This window comes from Littorina saxatilis, linkage group LG15 (genome assembly GCF_037325665.1).
Source record: "Littorina saxatilis isolate snail1 linkage group LG15, US_GU_Lsax_2.0, whole genome shotgun sequence".
NCBI lineage: Eukaryota > Metazoa > Mollusca > Gastropoda > Littorinimorpha > Littorinidae > Littorina > Littorina saxatilis.
Window position 1 is genome coordinate 34184428 of NC_090259.1, and position 16854 is coordinate 34201281.

Genomic DNA, 16854 nt, shown 5'->3' on the forward strand with positions numbered 1-16854 from the left:
CGGCTGGACGTTAAGCAACAAATAAACAAACAAACAAACCTGTTTAGGTTAAAAATTATTTTCAGCATTACCACCTGTTTTATATGTGTTTGCACTAACACTGCCTTTCCCAAGGGCCTTTAATTCTATTTTTATTTGAACCCTCATTCATAACAAGTTTGTTAGCCAATAGTGCTTATTATTTGCTGTGTAGAGCAGTATTTGTTTGACAAAAGATGAATATGGTTTTGTGTTTTAAACATTTTTGTTACTTTGGAAGCGGTTGAAGTACTACACCACTTATCCAACCAAGATCTTCACAATGTTAATTTATGCTGTAACCTTTTTACATGTGTTGTGTACTGGGATGTAAATATTATTTGTAACCATTGAATTCTTGGTCTGTTGTCAGTTCTTAAACAATCATAAAGTAAAGATTAAGAAACAAAGATACTTTAAAAAATGGTGTGTGCATTAATGATATGTGACGATGGTCGAGTGCATGCATGTGTGTGCGAACGTCAAACATATTTTCCCTTTGCAGACAACCCATTAAAATATTCAAAAACAGCAGACAGTTATCTTTCTGAAATTGTTTATTTTCATGTTGAAATGAGTTGAAAAAAACTCGTTACTGAAAACCCCTAAGTATCTTTACAGCACTTTAAAAACGACGTACACATGCACAATGACATAGCCTATTTACAATGAAGATAGCATTTAAAAAGAAATAGAACGACAGGATAGCTTTCCGCACAGTTGCTGGTTTGAAATGAAAGACTGTCCACATGGACAACTGAAAAAACGTTCACACCACTCAAACCTCAGACACTTTACACAACAAGCGACAACAATGAAATGTGCACAAAGCGAAAGCCATCAAAATGTCAGATGAAAACTTAACATATTTTTTCTTCAACCATTTTTTTTCCTTTTCAGTTAGGATCTTGCAACAAACTCATGTTTTGAAATCTCACAAACCTATTTGGTAAGATCTATTTTGAAAACAAAAACAACAAAAAACTGACTCAAATGCTTCTGACACACTATTGTTAGTTTTGATAAAAGGGTGAGGCACCATACCAAATTTGAGATGATTGAATTAAACCAAAACCACATAATGTACAGGATACATGTACATTTAATTTTCGTACACATCCAGAGTTTTTCTCGTCTTCTTGGCTCTCAAAACTAAGTATTTTTTAAGTACGTTCCAAAATCGAACAAAATTTGTCAGCAGAGTATTCTGTGCAAAATTATTACAAACAAATCGAGGTCATTTAACCATGTGACTAATCTCGCACAAAAAAAAGAATTTAAAAAAAGGAGAAAAACAAATTCTCAGAGAAAATGCATTTTTATTTTATTTGGTGTTTAACGTCGTTTTCAACCACGAAGGTTATATCGCGACGGGGAAAGGGGGGGAGATGGGATAGAGCCACTTGTTAATTGTTTCTTGTTCACAAAAGCACTAATCAAAAAATTGCTCCAGGGGCTTGCAACGTAGTACAATATATTACCTTACTGGGAGAATGCAAGTTTCCAGTACAAAGGACTTAACATTTCTTACATACTGCTTGACTAAAATCTTTACAAACGTTGACTTTATTCTATACAAGAAACACTTAACAAGGGTAAAAGGAGAAACAGAATCCGTTAGTCGCCTCTTACGACATGCTGGGGAGCATCGGGTAAATTCTTCCCCCTAACCCGCGGGGGAAGAGAAAATGCATCTTGTCGGTGATAGGTTAAGAGCAAGTTATTTGATTTATAAAATCAAGTTCGTCTAGTGGCAGCAAAAAACAACAATGCCAACAATTAAGCGTGAACTGTAATTACTTTTAAGGCAACATGCAACATGGCAATAAGCTACAATAGAAAACTGACTGTCAATGCAGAAGGCTGGTTACTCAGCCATTAATACACAAGTGCTGTAAAATAAAGATAGTATCATTTAAAAAAAAAGTGCCTGATTAATCTTTGGTTATTTTATACAGCTGTCATTTTGACTAATAAATCGTTTACTACCTGAGCACTGTGAAAAAACATTTTGTGAAAAAAATGTGTTGTGAATGCTACGTATTATATCAAATTTGGACACACAATGCAGGCAAGTTTTTTTTGTTTATGTCTATTCTGTCAATTACTGGTTTGAAACATACACACACAAATACAAAGATTGGATGACAATTTCACGTTGACAACATGCATTCACTTAATAACTACATGCTTCCTTTACAGACATATACAAGAACTCACGTATAAGTGTTTCAATGATCAACATTATCCAGTTTATCATAACTCTTCTTCTCCCACACGTTCACTCACTCAAGCACACACACACACACACACACACACACACACACACACACACACACACACACACACACACACACACACTCTCTCTCTTCAGCTCACCCTCACTTTGAATACAATCATATAAGTATGCACAGGAAAAAGGAAATCACAATTGCTGTGGCAGAGCAAATAATGTACAAAAGGAACCAAAACCCATGGAGAAAAAACAAAAAAATGAAAAAAACTAAAACCATGATATTGTGTGCATGACGACGGGTCGAGAACTAACTGAAGTCTACGCAGGCAAACAAAGGAAATCAAGGCACCAAAATATCAGAACGGTCAAAAACACAGAAAATACTTTCCTGGGCTAAACAGAAAAGGACTCAACAAGTATATGTCTGAACAAAAGGATTTACAATCCTATGCCAGACATACAGAATAAAACAACGCAACAATCATTTGCCTAGGATGAAATTAATGATTTACAATCAAATGCCTGGGCTAAACAAAATGATTGATTCAACAATCATGTGTCTGGGCTAAACAAAATGATTGATTCAACAATCATGTGTCTGGGCCGAACAAAATGATTGATTCAACAATCATGTGTCTGGGCTAAACAAAATGATTGATTCAACAATCATGTGTCTGGGCTAAACAAAATGATTGATTCAACAATCATGTGTCTGGGCTAAACAAAATGATTGATTCAACAATCATGTGTCTGGGCTAAACAAAATGATTGATTCAACAATCATGTGTCTGGGCTAAATGATTCAACAATCTATGCCTAAAAGAAAACCATGCAACTATTATATGCCTGGGCCAAACTTTACTTTCTTTTACTTTATTTGGTGTATAACGTCGTTTTCAACCACGAAGGTTATATCGCGACGGGGAAAGGGGGGAGATGGGATAGAGCCACCTGTTAATTGTTTCTTGTTCACAAAAGCACCAATCAAAAAATTGCTCCAGGGGCCTGCAACGTAGTACAATATATTACCTTACTGGGAGAATGCAAGTTTCCAGTACAAAGGACTTAACATTTCTTACATACTGCTTGACTAAAATCTTTACAAACATTGACTATATTCTATACAAGAAACACTTAACAAGGGTAAAAGGAGAAACAGAATCCGTTAGTCGCCTCTTACGACATGCTGGGGAGCATCGGGTAAATTCTTCGGCCAAACAAAATGATTTTGACAACCATAATTATGTCTAACACACTCACACACACACAAATCCTCATGGTTGAAATCACAATCACCAAGCTATCAGGCACATAGCAGGCCAATTTCACATTTAAATTAATCAGGGAACGACTTCACAATAGGACACAGTTTTCTAACACACATTGCTGGGGTTCTGAAAACAGGCGCAAGGAAAAGAAACACAGACACTGTATCATAAGTATCACCAGCCACTTGTGCCAGGGTTAAAATGCTGATAGGAAGACTGTATATATATATATAAAGAAACAACAGTTGAACAGTTGGCCATCGTGCATTCATATGATAAAACACCACCAATAAGCAGAAAAACATTAAATCTGAAAACATTAGTTTTTGATGAAACTTTGATAAAACGCAGAAAAACATTACAGTATTCAAGTTTGGAAACTATTGGTTCTTTGAATAAGTATTCCTCAAAACCAAGCAGGAAAATATGTGTGCCATAAATGTGTTGGGTCTGCCTTAAAAAATAAACAAGAAGGGCAAAGCCCATACGACTCACATGCTTTACACATTTTTCCTACCAAAATACATGTGACCTTAACCCAAGGTCAAGGTCATCCAAGGTCATGCAACACAAAGCTGTTAATTCAAGACATAGGAAGTACAATGGTGCTTATTGGCTCTTTCTACCATGAGATATGGTCACTTTTAGTGGTTCACTACCTTATTTTGGTCACATTTCATAAGGGTCAAAATGACCTTGACCTTGATCACATGTGACCGAATGTGTCTCATGATGAAAGCATAACATGTGCCCCACATAATTTTTAAGTTTGAAACAGTTATCTTCCATAGTTCAGGGTCAAGGTCACTTCAAAATATGTATACAATCCAACTTTGAAGAGCTCCTGTGACCTTGACCTTGAAGCAAGGTAAACCAAACTGGTATCAAAAGATGGGGCTTACTTTGCCCTATATATCATATATAGGTGAGGTATTGAATCTCAAAAACTTCAGAGAAAATGGGAAAAATATGAAAAATAGCTGTTTTTTAGGCAACATTTATGGCCCCTGCGACCTTGACCTTGAAGCAAGGTCAAGATGCTATGTATGTTTTTTGGGGCCTTGTCATCATACACCATCTTGCCAAATTTGGTACTGATAGACTGAATAGTGTCCAAGAAATATCCAACGTTAAAGTTTTCCGGACGGACGGACGGACGTCCGGACGTCCGGACGTCCGGACGTCCGGACGGACGGACGGACGGACGACTCGGGTGAGTACATAGACTCACTTTTGCTTCGCATGTGAGTCAAAAAAATGAGTAGGAATTAAGGTACGTGTTTCAATCTTGGGAAGAAGCATTGAGATCACACCTGGGTGCATCCAAAGGCAAATGCTTTTTCTTTGGATCTTTTCTTCTATAGATATCTTTAGGCAAGACTGTGATAAATGAATAATGCCCGAACGCTGGGGATCACACCATTCCATTTAACTATGATTTATTTCCACTTATACTCTTCAGAGTCAATCAGATGAATACGTACTTCAAAAATACTAAATTAAACTAGTAATTGACCAAGTATTAAGCTCTCCACGTGAACAATTTATTCTTTAATTCATGTTTCCCCAGTTGATCATCAATTACACAATCATACCCGATGCAACACTGACAACTTAAGTCAGACAAAGCCAACCTCTGAACACTGAAGCAATATTGAATACGAGCGTTTTATCAAACACAAATACATCACTCAACATATACTGTTAGCTGGTTTAGTTTTCTGCGTAAAATGATTATTCGATTATACTAATTACAGGATAACCATGTGTAGTTGTACATGAAACCTGAGAACACAATACTGCATCAACCATAATATTTTCTTCGGCTGACTGTTCAGAAAACAAAACGTGCCAATTTAATGAAAAACGAAAAATACACGGTCTTGAATCAGAATACTATACTGTCCTTTACTGGATGTTTCCTTCCACTTACAGAGGAAGATACAATGCATAATCTGGATAAATTGGAAAAAAAGGACAAGGAGTAGCTGATTTAAGGTTATTATTCACACAGGCATCATTCAGACTTCACTGGACACGATAGACCCTTTCACTCCCCCAAAAGTATGCAAACAAAGATTGGATATTCGCCAAACCGAATTCTTGAATATAATGTTGTAAAAGCTGCTGTGTCATTATTTATGAGAAAAAAATGTTGTAAATATGACTGATGATGTTTGTATTACCTCACCACTGTTTAACGGCAAAAATGTGTTAAGTGCCAGAGAATATAGGAAAGAGATTATTAATATGAAAACAGATGTACCATGTTCCGGAGGATTTTGGAAGAGAAAGTTTAATGTAGAAATTGATGAACGATCTTGGATAGTTGCTTATCAGTCAACACAAGAGACTAGATTAAGAGTTTTACACTGGAAAATTATGCACAACATTTATCCGACCAACATTCTCCTGTGAAAAATGAAAGTAACAGAAACTAATAAATGTAATTACTGTTGTGATGTAACTGATTTCATTGAACACTTCTTTTTTGAATGCCCGGTTGTATACAAATTCTGGAAGTTTATTGAAGAATTTGTTTTTCGTACTTTAGAAATTAAGATTGTTTTGAAAGTTAGTGATGTTTTATTTGGTATGCATTTTGTAATGGTGAAAAAGGCAACTATGTATAAATTGAACCACATTATCTTAATCGGAAAGATGTACGTTAGTATATATAAAAAAACAAATTCGTTTTTACCATTGGAAAGTATTTTTAATAGGCAGTTACAGATAAGAAGCATTTTTGTGCGAGTGTTCGAAGAACAAAACGTTAAAAAAGTTAGGTTGTTGTACTCGATAAGTTGTATTTAATTCATTGTATGAGATATTGTCAATTGTTGTTATTTATTTAAGAAAATTGTTTGAAAAAAAAACCCCAAAAAAACCCATAAGATTTTAATTGAATAGGACAGATTCCCTCACAAAAACAAAGAAACAAGTGCAATGAAATGTACACAATCTTCACTTTTGAATTTCACTGAGAAAAAAAATTCTAAAGCACATCAGCTTTCATGAAAAGTATGTTTTGTTGCAACAAAAAAAAAAGAAAAAAAGTTTGTTTTAGTAAACACATATATAACTGGTGAGATTGTAATCATAGCCAGGTAAAAAAATAAAATAAAAAAACAAACAAAAAAACACACAACAAAAACAAGGTTTAAACAAAAGGAAAGAGGAAGTGAGGAGATTTACACACCTGGGTTAGGGTTAGAACTTCAAGCATACTCCTTACATTAAATTGACACATACAAATTACAACAATTTCTCGGATGAAAACAAAGTATTTTGTGGATGGATATCTGCACTCTAAAACGCTGCCAAGAAACTACTGGGTACCATATTACAGAGGTACCACCTTTCCATTCTAAAACACAGCTACGCATTGGTTCACTGAATATTGGATAAGTATGGTAAGGATTTTTACTTATTTACTGATCTTTACAATCATATTGCAATACGTGACTGTTTTAATCAGCAGTAAACCTACACACATCATGTACAGTATAATTACCAGCACGGTAGCTTTCAAAACAATACGCTGGATAAGTTAAGTCACTCTTGCACACAATCGATGGTTGGAAATGAAATCTGCCAACTTTCGTTATTGTGTCTTTTTATCGTAGGCTTATTCATTTTTACTGAGGGAGGTTTGGGCACAAATTTCAGACAGCTAGCACTTTAAGAAGAAAGTTTACTTGTTTGCTTATCTGAATACCAGTTAAGCTTTTAAATCAAATCTTCTCCAAGAAACTCAGAAAAACAAACAACTGAAAGTGAAATACATGATTTGATATTTAATACTGTAATAGCGAACTGCCTTTGAAAAGAAAAAGTTATAGTATAAATGGAAATATATCATTAATCAAAGAAGATTGAAAGTTCAGCAAAATGAAGATGAAGCCATGCACCAAACAAGGTAAATGTCACACACAGAGAGATGTCCTCCGCACACCAACTGCACTAAGCACAAACACACCAGCAGGAGACACAAATACGCTAGGTGGCTTAACTTCACAAGATACTTAATGTACGGGCTGACAATGAAAACTAAAATTACAATGATCAAGATCAAAAAGGAGATTAACAAAGCCCACTCACAAATGCACAAAATTAAAAATCAGAATATTGCACAAAGTGTTTCAATTTTTCATGCAAACCAAGCTCAAACCATTTCTGGCATTCGTCAAAATCTCTCATAAACCATCTAGCAACCATCTAGCAACCATCTAGCAACTTTCTAACACTGGCCCATACAAACAAAATGGGCAGCGATTCAATACCAATTTCTACATACACATTTCATTCTTTTTTTCTCTAAAAAGGGAACATTGACAAACGTAGGGTACTAAAAGTGGAGAGGAAACTTTAAAGGGAGTCAGGGGTTGGGAGTGTGTGTGTATTGCGTGATTTGCTTTAGTACTAAATACTTTAAATCATGCAATTTGTAAGTCATGTAGCAAAGTTAACCCCAATAACTTGTACCAGACAAGCATTTGCCTCCTAAAGCCACCCGTGCGAAATTAACTTAAAGGAAACTTATACCAAATCTACCTTATAGAAACTTATACCCATAAAAGGGTATAAGAACATGTCAAGATTCTAAATGCAAATTAGGTAAAACTTATAAGGAAAATATAGGGATGGGCAAAAAAATCCTTATAAGTTTTCCATTAGCTCCTATAAGTTTTGATTGGAATCCTTTTAAGTTCTTATAAGAACTGAGCAGACATTCCTTTTAAGTTTGACCTCATTCGCATCTAAAAGCCTGAGATCCAAATAAACATACACATGCGAGAAAAAAGACTGTTTAGCACAGCGAAGCAAGTGAGCTAAACTGCTTCTTAGAACTGACTGCACCACAACATTCAACTAGCTATCTCAACAATCATTTGGAGAGTATTGTTTCTTGTTTTTGTTTTTTATGCAAAAGAACATTCAAAATAAAAATGGAAAGATTGCTCAAGATGCATAATACATCTGGCTGATTGTCTGCGAATGTGACCAGATCAAAATAATACCCTCTCATTTTTATTTCATTTACACAAGCACTTGCTACAGTTTTCTATGGGGGCGAGACATTAGGTAAGGGAGCCTTTCGCCTAGAATATTAAAACAAAAAGTTGGCAAATCCACTCAAATAATAACTTGCCAATAGCAGATTTTCCAACAAGGATGCGGTCTGCAAGGGCAGCTAGATATTAATCACTGCAAACATTCACCATCACAAACATTCACCATCACAAACATTCACCATCACAAACAGTTCTCTGGCAACTGCAAGTGTGCTTACACACACACACACACACACACAGCGTTCAAAAACAGAGCAGACATACAACTGTACATTTTAAGACACACTCATAGGCCTAGACCCTGACAGTAAAACACTGTCTTAGCTCCATATATCAGTTCTTCATACACTCTACTGCACCGACGTTTTTCTCCATTCTCTCAGAGACACTTAAATACCATGCAGCTCAAGTCAAATTTGAAAGAAGAAGCAGAGATGATTACATAAAATTGCTCATGCATGCAAAATCCAACAAGGGTAAAACCCAGGAGCCATCAGCTTTAACAACACTTTCAATTCCATGTCAAACGTTCACTTTTACTCTCTGCTACAGTGATACAGCAATATTAACCACCAACATTTCATTTGTAAAAACCTGGAGCCAACATTAAAGACACAGTCCTTTCAATGAAAAAGGTTCGGCTCACCATCTCAGACCTGGAATGCCCCTACCCCATGTAAAAGGTTCGGCTCACCATCTCAGACCTGGAATGCCCCTACCCCATGTAAAAGGTTCGGCTCACCATCTCAGACCTGGAATGCCCCTACCCCATGTAAAAGGTTCCGCTCACCATCTCAGACCTGGAATGCCCCTACCCCATGTAAAAGCCTGTCCAGATCTGTCATGGTCAGCTGAATCGTTTGCATGGGCAGGCCAATTTCTTTAATAACACTTTCAATTTCATGTGAAAATTTCAATTTTGCTATCTGTTAGCTACAGTGATAGAAATAACATTATTAACCTCCAACATTTCATTTGTTCTTCAGGGCTACAACACAAAATGTTCACTTTCACATAGCCACACAACAATCAGATATACATGGAATAAAACAATGACTGGAGCTTCATGTCACAGTGTCATTTTTCCTACACGTTTACACTATGATACACAAATTGCACATGAGTAGTTTCAGTCAAAATTGTGTGACCTGTGTTTAAAAACAAAGAAAATGTCTTGCAAAGAGTGATTAGTATTGTTTACAAAAGAAAAATTGTACACAGAGAATCATTTAAGAAAACAAATAGTACAAAGCGTCCTTGTTCTCATACTCAACATGAGTTAAAGAGAGAACAGTCTCTACAATCATATTGTTCCAACGCCTTGAACAAAGTGGAGAAGATTCATACTGAACAACGAGAAAAGTTCTTAAAACCGCAAAGAAACACATTTGAAAATGTTCATAACGTGTGCTCATATAAAATTAAAAACTTGGTGTTAGTAAAAATCAAATGCATTTCATTCATACGTTTTACATGAAAAATACCCAATATTTAAAAAACAAAGTCTTTAGAAAATAAAAACAAGATACCCTTTAGCAAGATGTGGCTAAACTTAACAAGTACATTCTTCTTTCCATGCACTCATAGAGTCCACGACATCAATGTTATCTTTCTCTTCTAACTTGGTGTGTTGCCATGCTACTGTTGGAGTCACTGCTGGTGTGTTGCCATGCTACTGTTGGAGTCACTGCTGCTGCTATTAAGTGCACACAAGGCCAATTCCATCTACTACAACAGATTATTGTTGTAACTTATCTCAGTCACATATACTTAGCCATGGTTAGACCATGCACTCCAAACTGCTGATGTTTTTAAAAAAAAGTGCACATGGAGCTACTCCCATGCAGTTTACAAACATTTCCAGGCTTCTATCAATTCATGTTACAAACTAATGTTCATCTCCTTTTCCAGAATGTTTGACATCCATCTGTTTCTGTGTCCTCCAAATATGTTTCATAAAAATTAATAATGTTATACTATCCCTACTTCAAAATGTGTAATACTGATGTTCAAAACACCTCTTGGACACGAAAGTTTTAAAATTTTTCAGCTGCAATTACCAGCAGGCCTTCTCTAAAGTGAGTATAGAAAATGACTACATTGTGACAAAGCTCTCTTTCTGCTACAACCAACACTGGGAACTTTGTTCTAAGCTATGTACTGCACTACACTTAATCCACAGCTATTCAGGTTGCATCAATGTACAATCTACTGCGCTAATTACCTACTTTCTAAGGTAGCATCCTTCTCATGTCTCTGAACTGGATTAGACTTACAGACTACATGGCTGCCAGCATTTTCACACGCTTTGACTGCAAATAGACTTTTGGGGTTGAGGGTTACACAAATTCTTGGTTTTCGGGCAGCTGCACACACATACGCATTGGTTGGATGGAAGTTGATGCTTTGGCTCAAAGTGTAGCACATCATCGTCACGCGGCCAGCACAAGCACATGATGGAATACGTTCAATGTCCTGCCACGCCTTGAGGCATGTTCTGATTATCAAAGCCTTTTCCCATCCCCAAATGAACCAGATTTAGTCGCTTCCACACTTCCTAGACCAACACTCTCGGGCATCACTGCTTCATGTCAGAGAATGTACAGTACTGATGCTGTTTTCTTTTTCTACATGTCAAGCATGGCTGGGTGGTTTTTTTCTCATTCAGTCAATCTTAGACTGAATGATTTGTCGTTTCTTTTAACCTCTGCCTTCAACTCACACCATCATAAATGGCACTAAAGCTAAACAGACATGTTGCATTTCAGCGTTCTGGGCTGAAGTGTAGATCTTGGGAGGAGCTAGCAGCAATGGCAAAGGGAGATAGACAGACAGAGAGAACACACAGCAAGCCTGCAGGGAAACGTCGGCATTGGTTCCAGAACTGTACAGCGCTAACCTAGTTCCAGCTAATTCCAGGAATTGGTCTCTCACCGCGGTGGTGGTGGCGGTGGTGATATTTGCAGCCTTTCCACTCTATTTCCACCCGGCGAAACACAAGGAACCAACTAGTTCAGATATCTAGAAGATGGTCTCTCGCAAGTGGTGGGTGGTGATAACCGATGTTCAAGCCTTTCCACTGGTCCCAAACTGCGGAACCAAAGTCTTGAGCGAAGAAGGACGCATAAGCTGCAGTGGATGATGGGTATTACACTTGATCCTGGCCATAGTAGTGACACTGAATGTAGGAGGAAGGAACGAAGCCCTCCCCTCCGTCTGACTTCCGCACACGTGTCCATCCGTCGCCCTGGTCCTCCTCCAGAATCTGCATCTCTTCGTTCTCGCTCATCGCCACCGAGCCTTCGTTCGTCGCTGTGGAAACACACAGTCAAACAATGGATGTCATTTATCAGTGACCTTCATCGCTGTGGAAACACACAGTCAAAGTATGGATGTCATTTGCTGTTGCAAAGAAACTGTAACATTGACATTTGTAAATCAATCATTGCCTGCTTCTAAAACACAAAGTGAAATGTATTGACAAATTCATGGTTGAATACTGCTGAAACACACTGTAAATAAGTCAAATTTCTTTCTTAGAAATTCTGTTGGTTTGTTCCACCTCAAGTTTGTAAATGCCAAAATCAAAAAATAAATTCTTTCACTTCCCTAAACAAACGCACACACATGCATGGACTCTCAGTGGCATGCACACAAAAAGGGTGACTCCCAAGCACACAGGAGTGCTCACTCACACACACTCCTCTCCCCTACCTTCAAATGGATAGAGAGCGCGACACGTTCCGATGACAGCAAACTCTGAATCTCCGTCCACCTCACCGTCAAATTCACCATCACCGTCTTCTTCACCCTCACCGTCAATGGGACTGAAACACAACATGTCACTGTGCAAACCTCCGTCAGTATTAAGTATGTTTACCATTTCATGAGGACAGAAAAAATTGAAAAAATTTTACTGTGCAAATCTTGGTGAGAATTCAGTATTAATATTTCATGAGCATACAAAAATGTGCAAAACATAAAAAGTTATATGTATATCATCAGCAAAAGGTGGTGTAAAACCATGCTTGTGCACACCCTACACAAATTTAAAAAAATCACTTTAATTTTTCAGTGGTTTTCTGAACTTTCCTAGTTGTATCCAGCAATGCCGTGATGTGGTCAGGGAGCAATGTCTTTACTGTCTTACCACTCCAGCAACAACAACTCATAAACCTTTGGGCACGTAAGAGATGGGGAGAAATGTGACAAAAAAAGATGCTCTGCCGAAGAACCTGTTAATTTTTAAATTCTTAATCTAATTGTTAGAAGAAAAAGCAAGTTCTACATAATATCTCAGCAGAAAAAGAATTCAAATTTTGTTAATTTTAAATTTGCATTTGATCCTAGATTTTAAGCTTTTCTAACTGTGAAAAATCTACAAGCTTCAACAACAACAACAACAACAACAATTACAACAACAACAACAACATGTTTACACTTTTAGTGTATTCAACAACACAAGACAGCTACAACAAATCAGAAGAAACAGAGTACCCAGCAATTTACAATGCAACACAGAAAAAGAGACACATAGAGAGAAAGGATGTTTTCAAAAAAAGTCACCAAATCCGACCACCCAAAAAGAGAAGTTTGTACAATGTAAATTTTTAACTTCAAACCATATTTATCATCCATTTTTGAAATTAATATAAATAGTGCTCATCCCGGGGAGTTTACAAATTCAGTGGTACCTGTGTTGAAAGGCACCTTTGGGACCTAACCAAATACAGTGGGCCCCTCTTTTAAATACACACTTTTTTAAGACCCAGTTTTCTCCGATTTTCTGTTCCTATTTCATAACCTTTGTAAATTTACCTCCCTTTTAAGACTCCCTGCTTTTTGAGACCTGATTTTCTCAGATTTTTGAGGTCTTAAAAGGGGGGTTCCACTGTAGGCCATACATCACAGGTGTCCTCTCATGGCAGTCATATTTTGGTTAATAGACAACTCAACCAAATATTTAACTGTAATTTTTAGACCTAACTGTGACTGGGAATCGCACTGGGTGTGTGCGTGCAGTCTATTATAGTAACACTGTATTAGTGAGAAAAAAACCTTGCCATAAAAGGAAATGGTCATTCAGTACATACATACAGTCAAACCTGTCTACTACAACTACTCCAAGGGACTGGCAGAAAGAAGTCCGTCAGACAGGTAGGGGTTATGTACAGTCATGTTTCAGAACCTCAAACACGTAGTTCACTTTAACAGTCTAGTACACATAACACACTACACCCATACATACACCCACACGATCATACTTTGATTGTCAAAAATCAAATTCAAGGTTTTATATCAGCATCACTTAAATGAACATAAACTCGGTCACCTGAAAACCCAGCACCTCAATATTAGTTTCTCCAATCCGGTACTGTACAGAAGCCAAGGAAAACAAATAAGACAGTGAAAAGACATTTCCCATGCTACAGCAATTTCTGTGGAGCTTCAAGCATCATGTACACAAGCTCTTCAACGCCCTCAGATTGTAAAAGTAGTCCGAGTCACCGAATGATGTCATTTCCACTTACCCTTTCTCCGAATCACTATCATCATCACTGAAAAAATCAAGACGCCAACACATTACTGAGATGAGAAGTGACGACTATACAGCAAAGTTAAAACACTACACGGTTTTCACGTGACATTTAAAAAATTGAATCTTTGTAGACACCCAAGAAGCATCACTGCTGGTTCTGCTACTGTAGCAAGTTGGTGAAATTCTATACCTCTGGAGAAAATGTCACTAAAACACACACACACACACACACACACGCACACACCCACAGTAAGCTTTTCCCTGTTCATAAGCATTCTTTACAACTTCTGAAACTGCTCTTCACTTTTGTGTCATTTAGCAGTTTGCCTGCCAAGCAAAAACAGGACCAAGCAAAACTTGTCAAAGGAGACCGCCCCAAAAAACAACCTTTCTAGGCAGGAAATGGTGACATTGTCTGAAAACGTCCTAAAGATGACTCAAAAGTCAAGTTATAGCCCTGTGCACGTGTACATACTTAACAACATTTCACACAACCAGTTAGACAGCAACAGACAAACATTTCAACAACATATGATTTTGCAGCACACTGCCAGAAAGTACCATACACAGTTACGCAGAGAAACAAAGAACCGCCACCAATTTGCATACAGGTCAGAGTCAAAGATCATAGTCAAAGACAAGCAAAATCTGAATCTGCTTTGAATCTTGACCCAGTGGGTAAGCAGAGTGCCAGTGGCAAGGTCTAGAAACCAAGGGAAGGAAGTGCTCTCAATATTAACATTTTGAGGATAAAAGTTGCTTGCTCATTCGAATGCTTTTTACATTTAGTCAAGTTTTGACTAAATGTTTTAACGTAGAGGGGGGAATCGAGACGAGGGTTGTGGTGTGTGTGTGTGTGTGTGTGTGTGTGTGTGTCTGTGTGTGTGTGTGTGTGTGTGTGTATGTGTGTGTGTGTGTGTGTGTCTGTCTGTCTGTGTGTGTGTGTAGAGCGATTCAGACCAAACTACTGGACCGATCTTTATGAAATTTGACATGAGAGTTCCTGGGAATGATATCCCCGGACGTTTTTTTCTTTTTTTCGATAAACACCTTTGATGACGTCATATCCGGCTTTTTGTAAAAGTTGAGGCGGCACTGTCACACCCTCATTTTTCAATCAAATTGATTGAAATTTTGGCCAAGCATTCTTCGACGAAGGTCGGACTTCGGTATTGCATTTCAGCTTGGTGGCTTAAAAATTAATTAATGACTTTGGTCATTAAAAATCTGAAAATTGTAAAAAACAAAATTTTTTTTTTTAAACGATCCAAATTTACGTTTATCTTATTCTTCATCATTTTCTGATTCCAAAAACATATAAATATGTTATATTCGGATTAAAAACAAGCTCTGAAAATTAAAAATATAAAAATTATTATTAAAATCAAATTTCCGAAATCGATTTAAAAACAATTTCATCTTATTCCTTGTGGGTTCCTGATTCCAAAAACATATAGATGTGATATGTTTGGATTAAAAACACGCTCAGAAAGTTAAAAAGAATAGAGATAAAGAAAAGCGTGCTATCCTTCTCAGCGCAACTACTACCCCGCTCTTCTTGTCAATTTCACTGCCTGTGCATCAAGCGGTGGACTGACGATGCTACGAGTATACGCTCTTGCTGTAAAAATGCAGTGAGTTCAGTTTCATTCTGTTAGTTCGACAGCTTGACTAAATGTTGTAATTTCGCCTTACGCGACTTGTTATTGTTTCAGATGCCAGGAGAATGGTTGTGCATGAATCTCACTGACTCTTGTTGTTGTCTGTATTTGGAGCGCTTACTTCCCTTTGTTTATAAATCTGCTTTGAACATTCAGCTCAACCAGGTTTTTATTTCATTTTTTTATTTTTTTTTTTTTTTTAACTCATTCGAGGCGCGTCGGAACTGGAATTCCGACATCTGTGTTTAGCGTTGGCTGCGTGCCGGCACTTGAGTTCCGACGGATATCACGAATTTTTAACGGTGTAAACGGTCCTGCTGACCAAGGGAAACAACCCCTGCAATGAACTTCTATCTGTCTACAGTGGTACCATTCACTGTAAACAGTTCCTTCCCTTAAATTGTTGGGATTAATAAAAATTTTGTTGACGGTGTGCGACCCACGTGTTTTGACTTTTCCAAGATGGCGGATCGTTCTGCTGAGACGTAGTAACTTGAAAAGAGTGCTAGAACGTGTTATTCAGTACGGTTCTGATCTTGACCTCAGTGATGATGATAGTGGAGATGATATTTTAGATTCTGGTGACGATTTTGTGCCAATGGACGATCATTTGGGTGATGATTCGGGCAATGCAAGTGTCGATCATGACATTGTGTATGATGAACCCATGACGTAGAAAGTTTTTTTGTTTTGCTTCAAATTGGATATTTTGCGTGGATATGAAGACAACAAAAGGTATGTACTTTCAAATGTTTCATATATTTTCTAAAAGAGTAAGTTTCAAACTTTGCAAAAACATAAGGTATGTAAGGTTATCTTGTGTTGTTGATTTTTAATATTTTTTTCAAAATGGCTCTAAATCGCGCGTTGGCAGGGAACACAGGGGAAATTTAGCTGCGCCTCGAATGAGTTAAACTGCCTGAATTTGCTGCAGACAAAACCTGCATTATCAACTTTCAGAAGGTCCAGAAATACAAAAGCAAAGATCATTTGATGCAATATTATTGTAAATATAAAAAGCTATTAATTAAACAATTTCCTTTGAATCAGGATTCTT

General features: G+C 37.2%; 1 protein-coding gene across 4 annotated transcripts in view; it reads right to left on the reverse strand.

Moving 5' to 3' along the window:
- Positions 1–557: 557 nt before the first annotated feature.
- Positions 558–16854, reverse strand: part of LOC138949169 (formin-binding protein 1-like) — a 78914-nt gene continuing 62617 nt past the window's right edge. For 2 of the 4 annotated variants that reach the window (XM_070320939.1, XM_070320938.1), the window contains 3 exons: positions 14129–14155; positions 12312–12424; positions 558–11909 (listed from right to left, as the gene is read on the reverse strand). In XM_070320939.1, coding sequence (XP_070177040.1) covers positions 11746–11909; positions 12312–12424; positions 14129–14155 — 304 coding nt within the window. In that variant the 3' untranslated portion in view covers positions 558–11745. The remainder of the gene's footprint in view (positions 11910–12311; positions 12425–14128; positions 14156–16854) is intronic. The other 2 variants (XM_070320941.1, XM_070320940.1) reach the window with 1 other exon arrangement.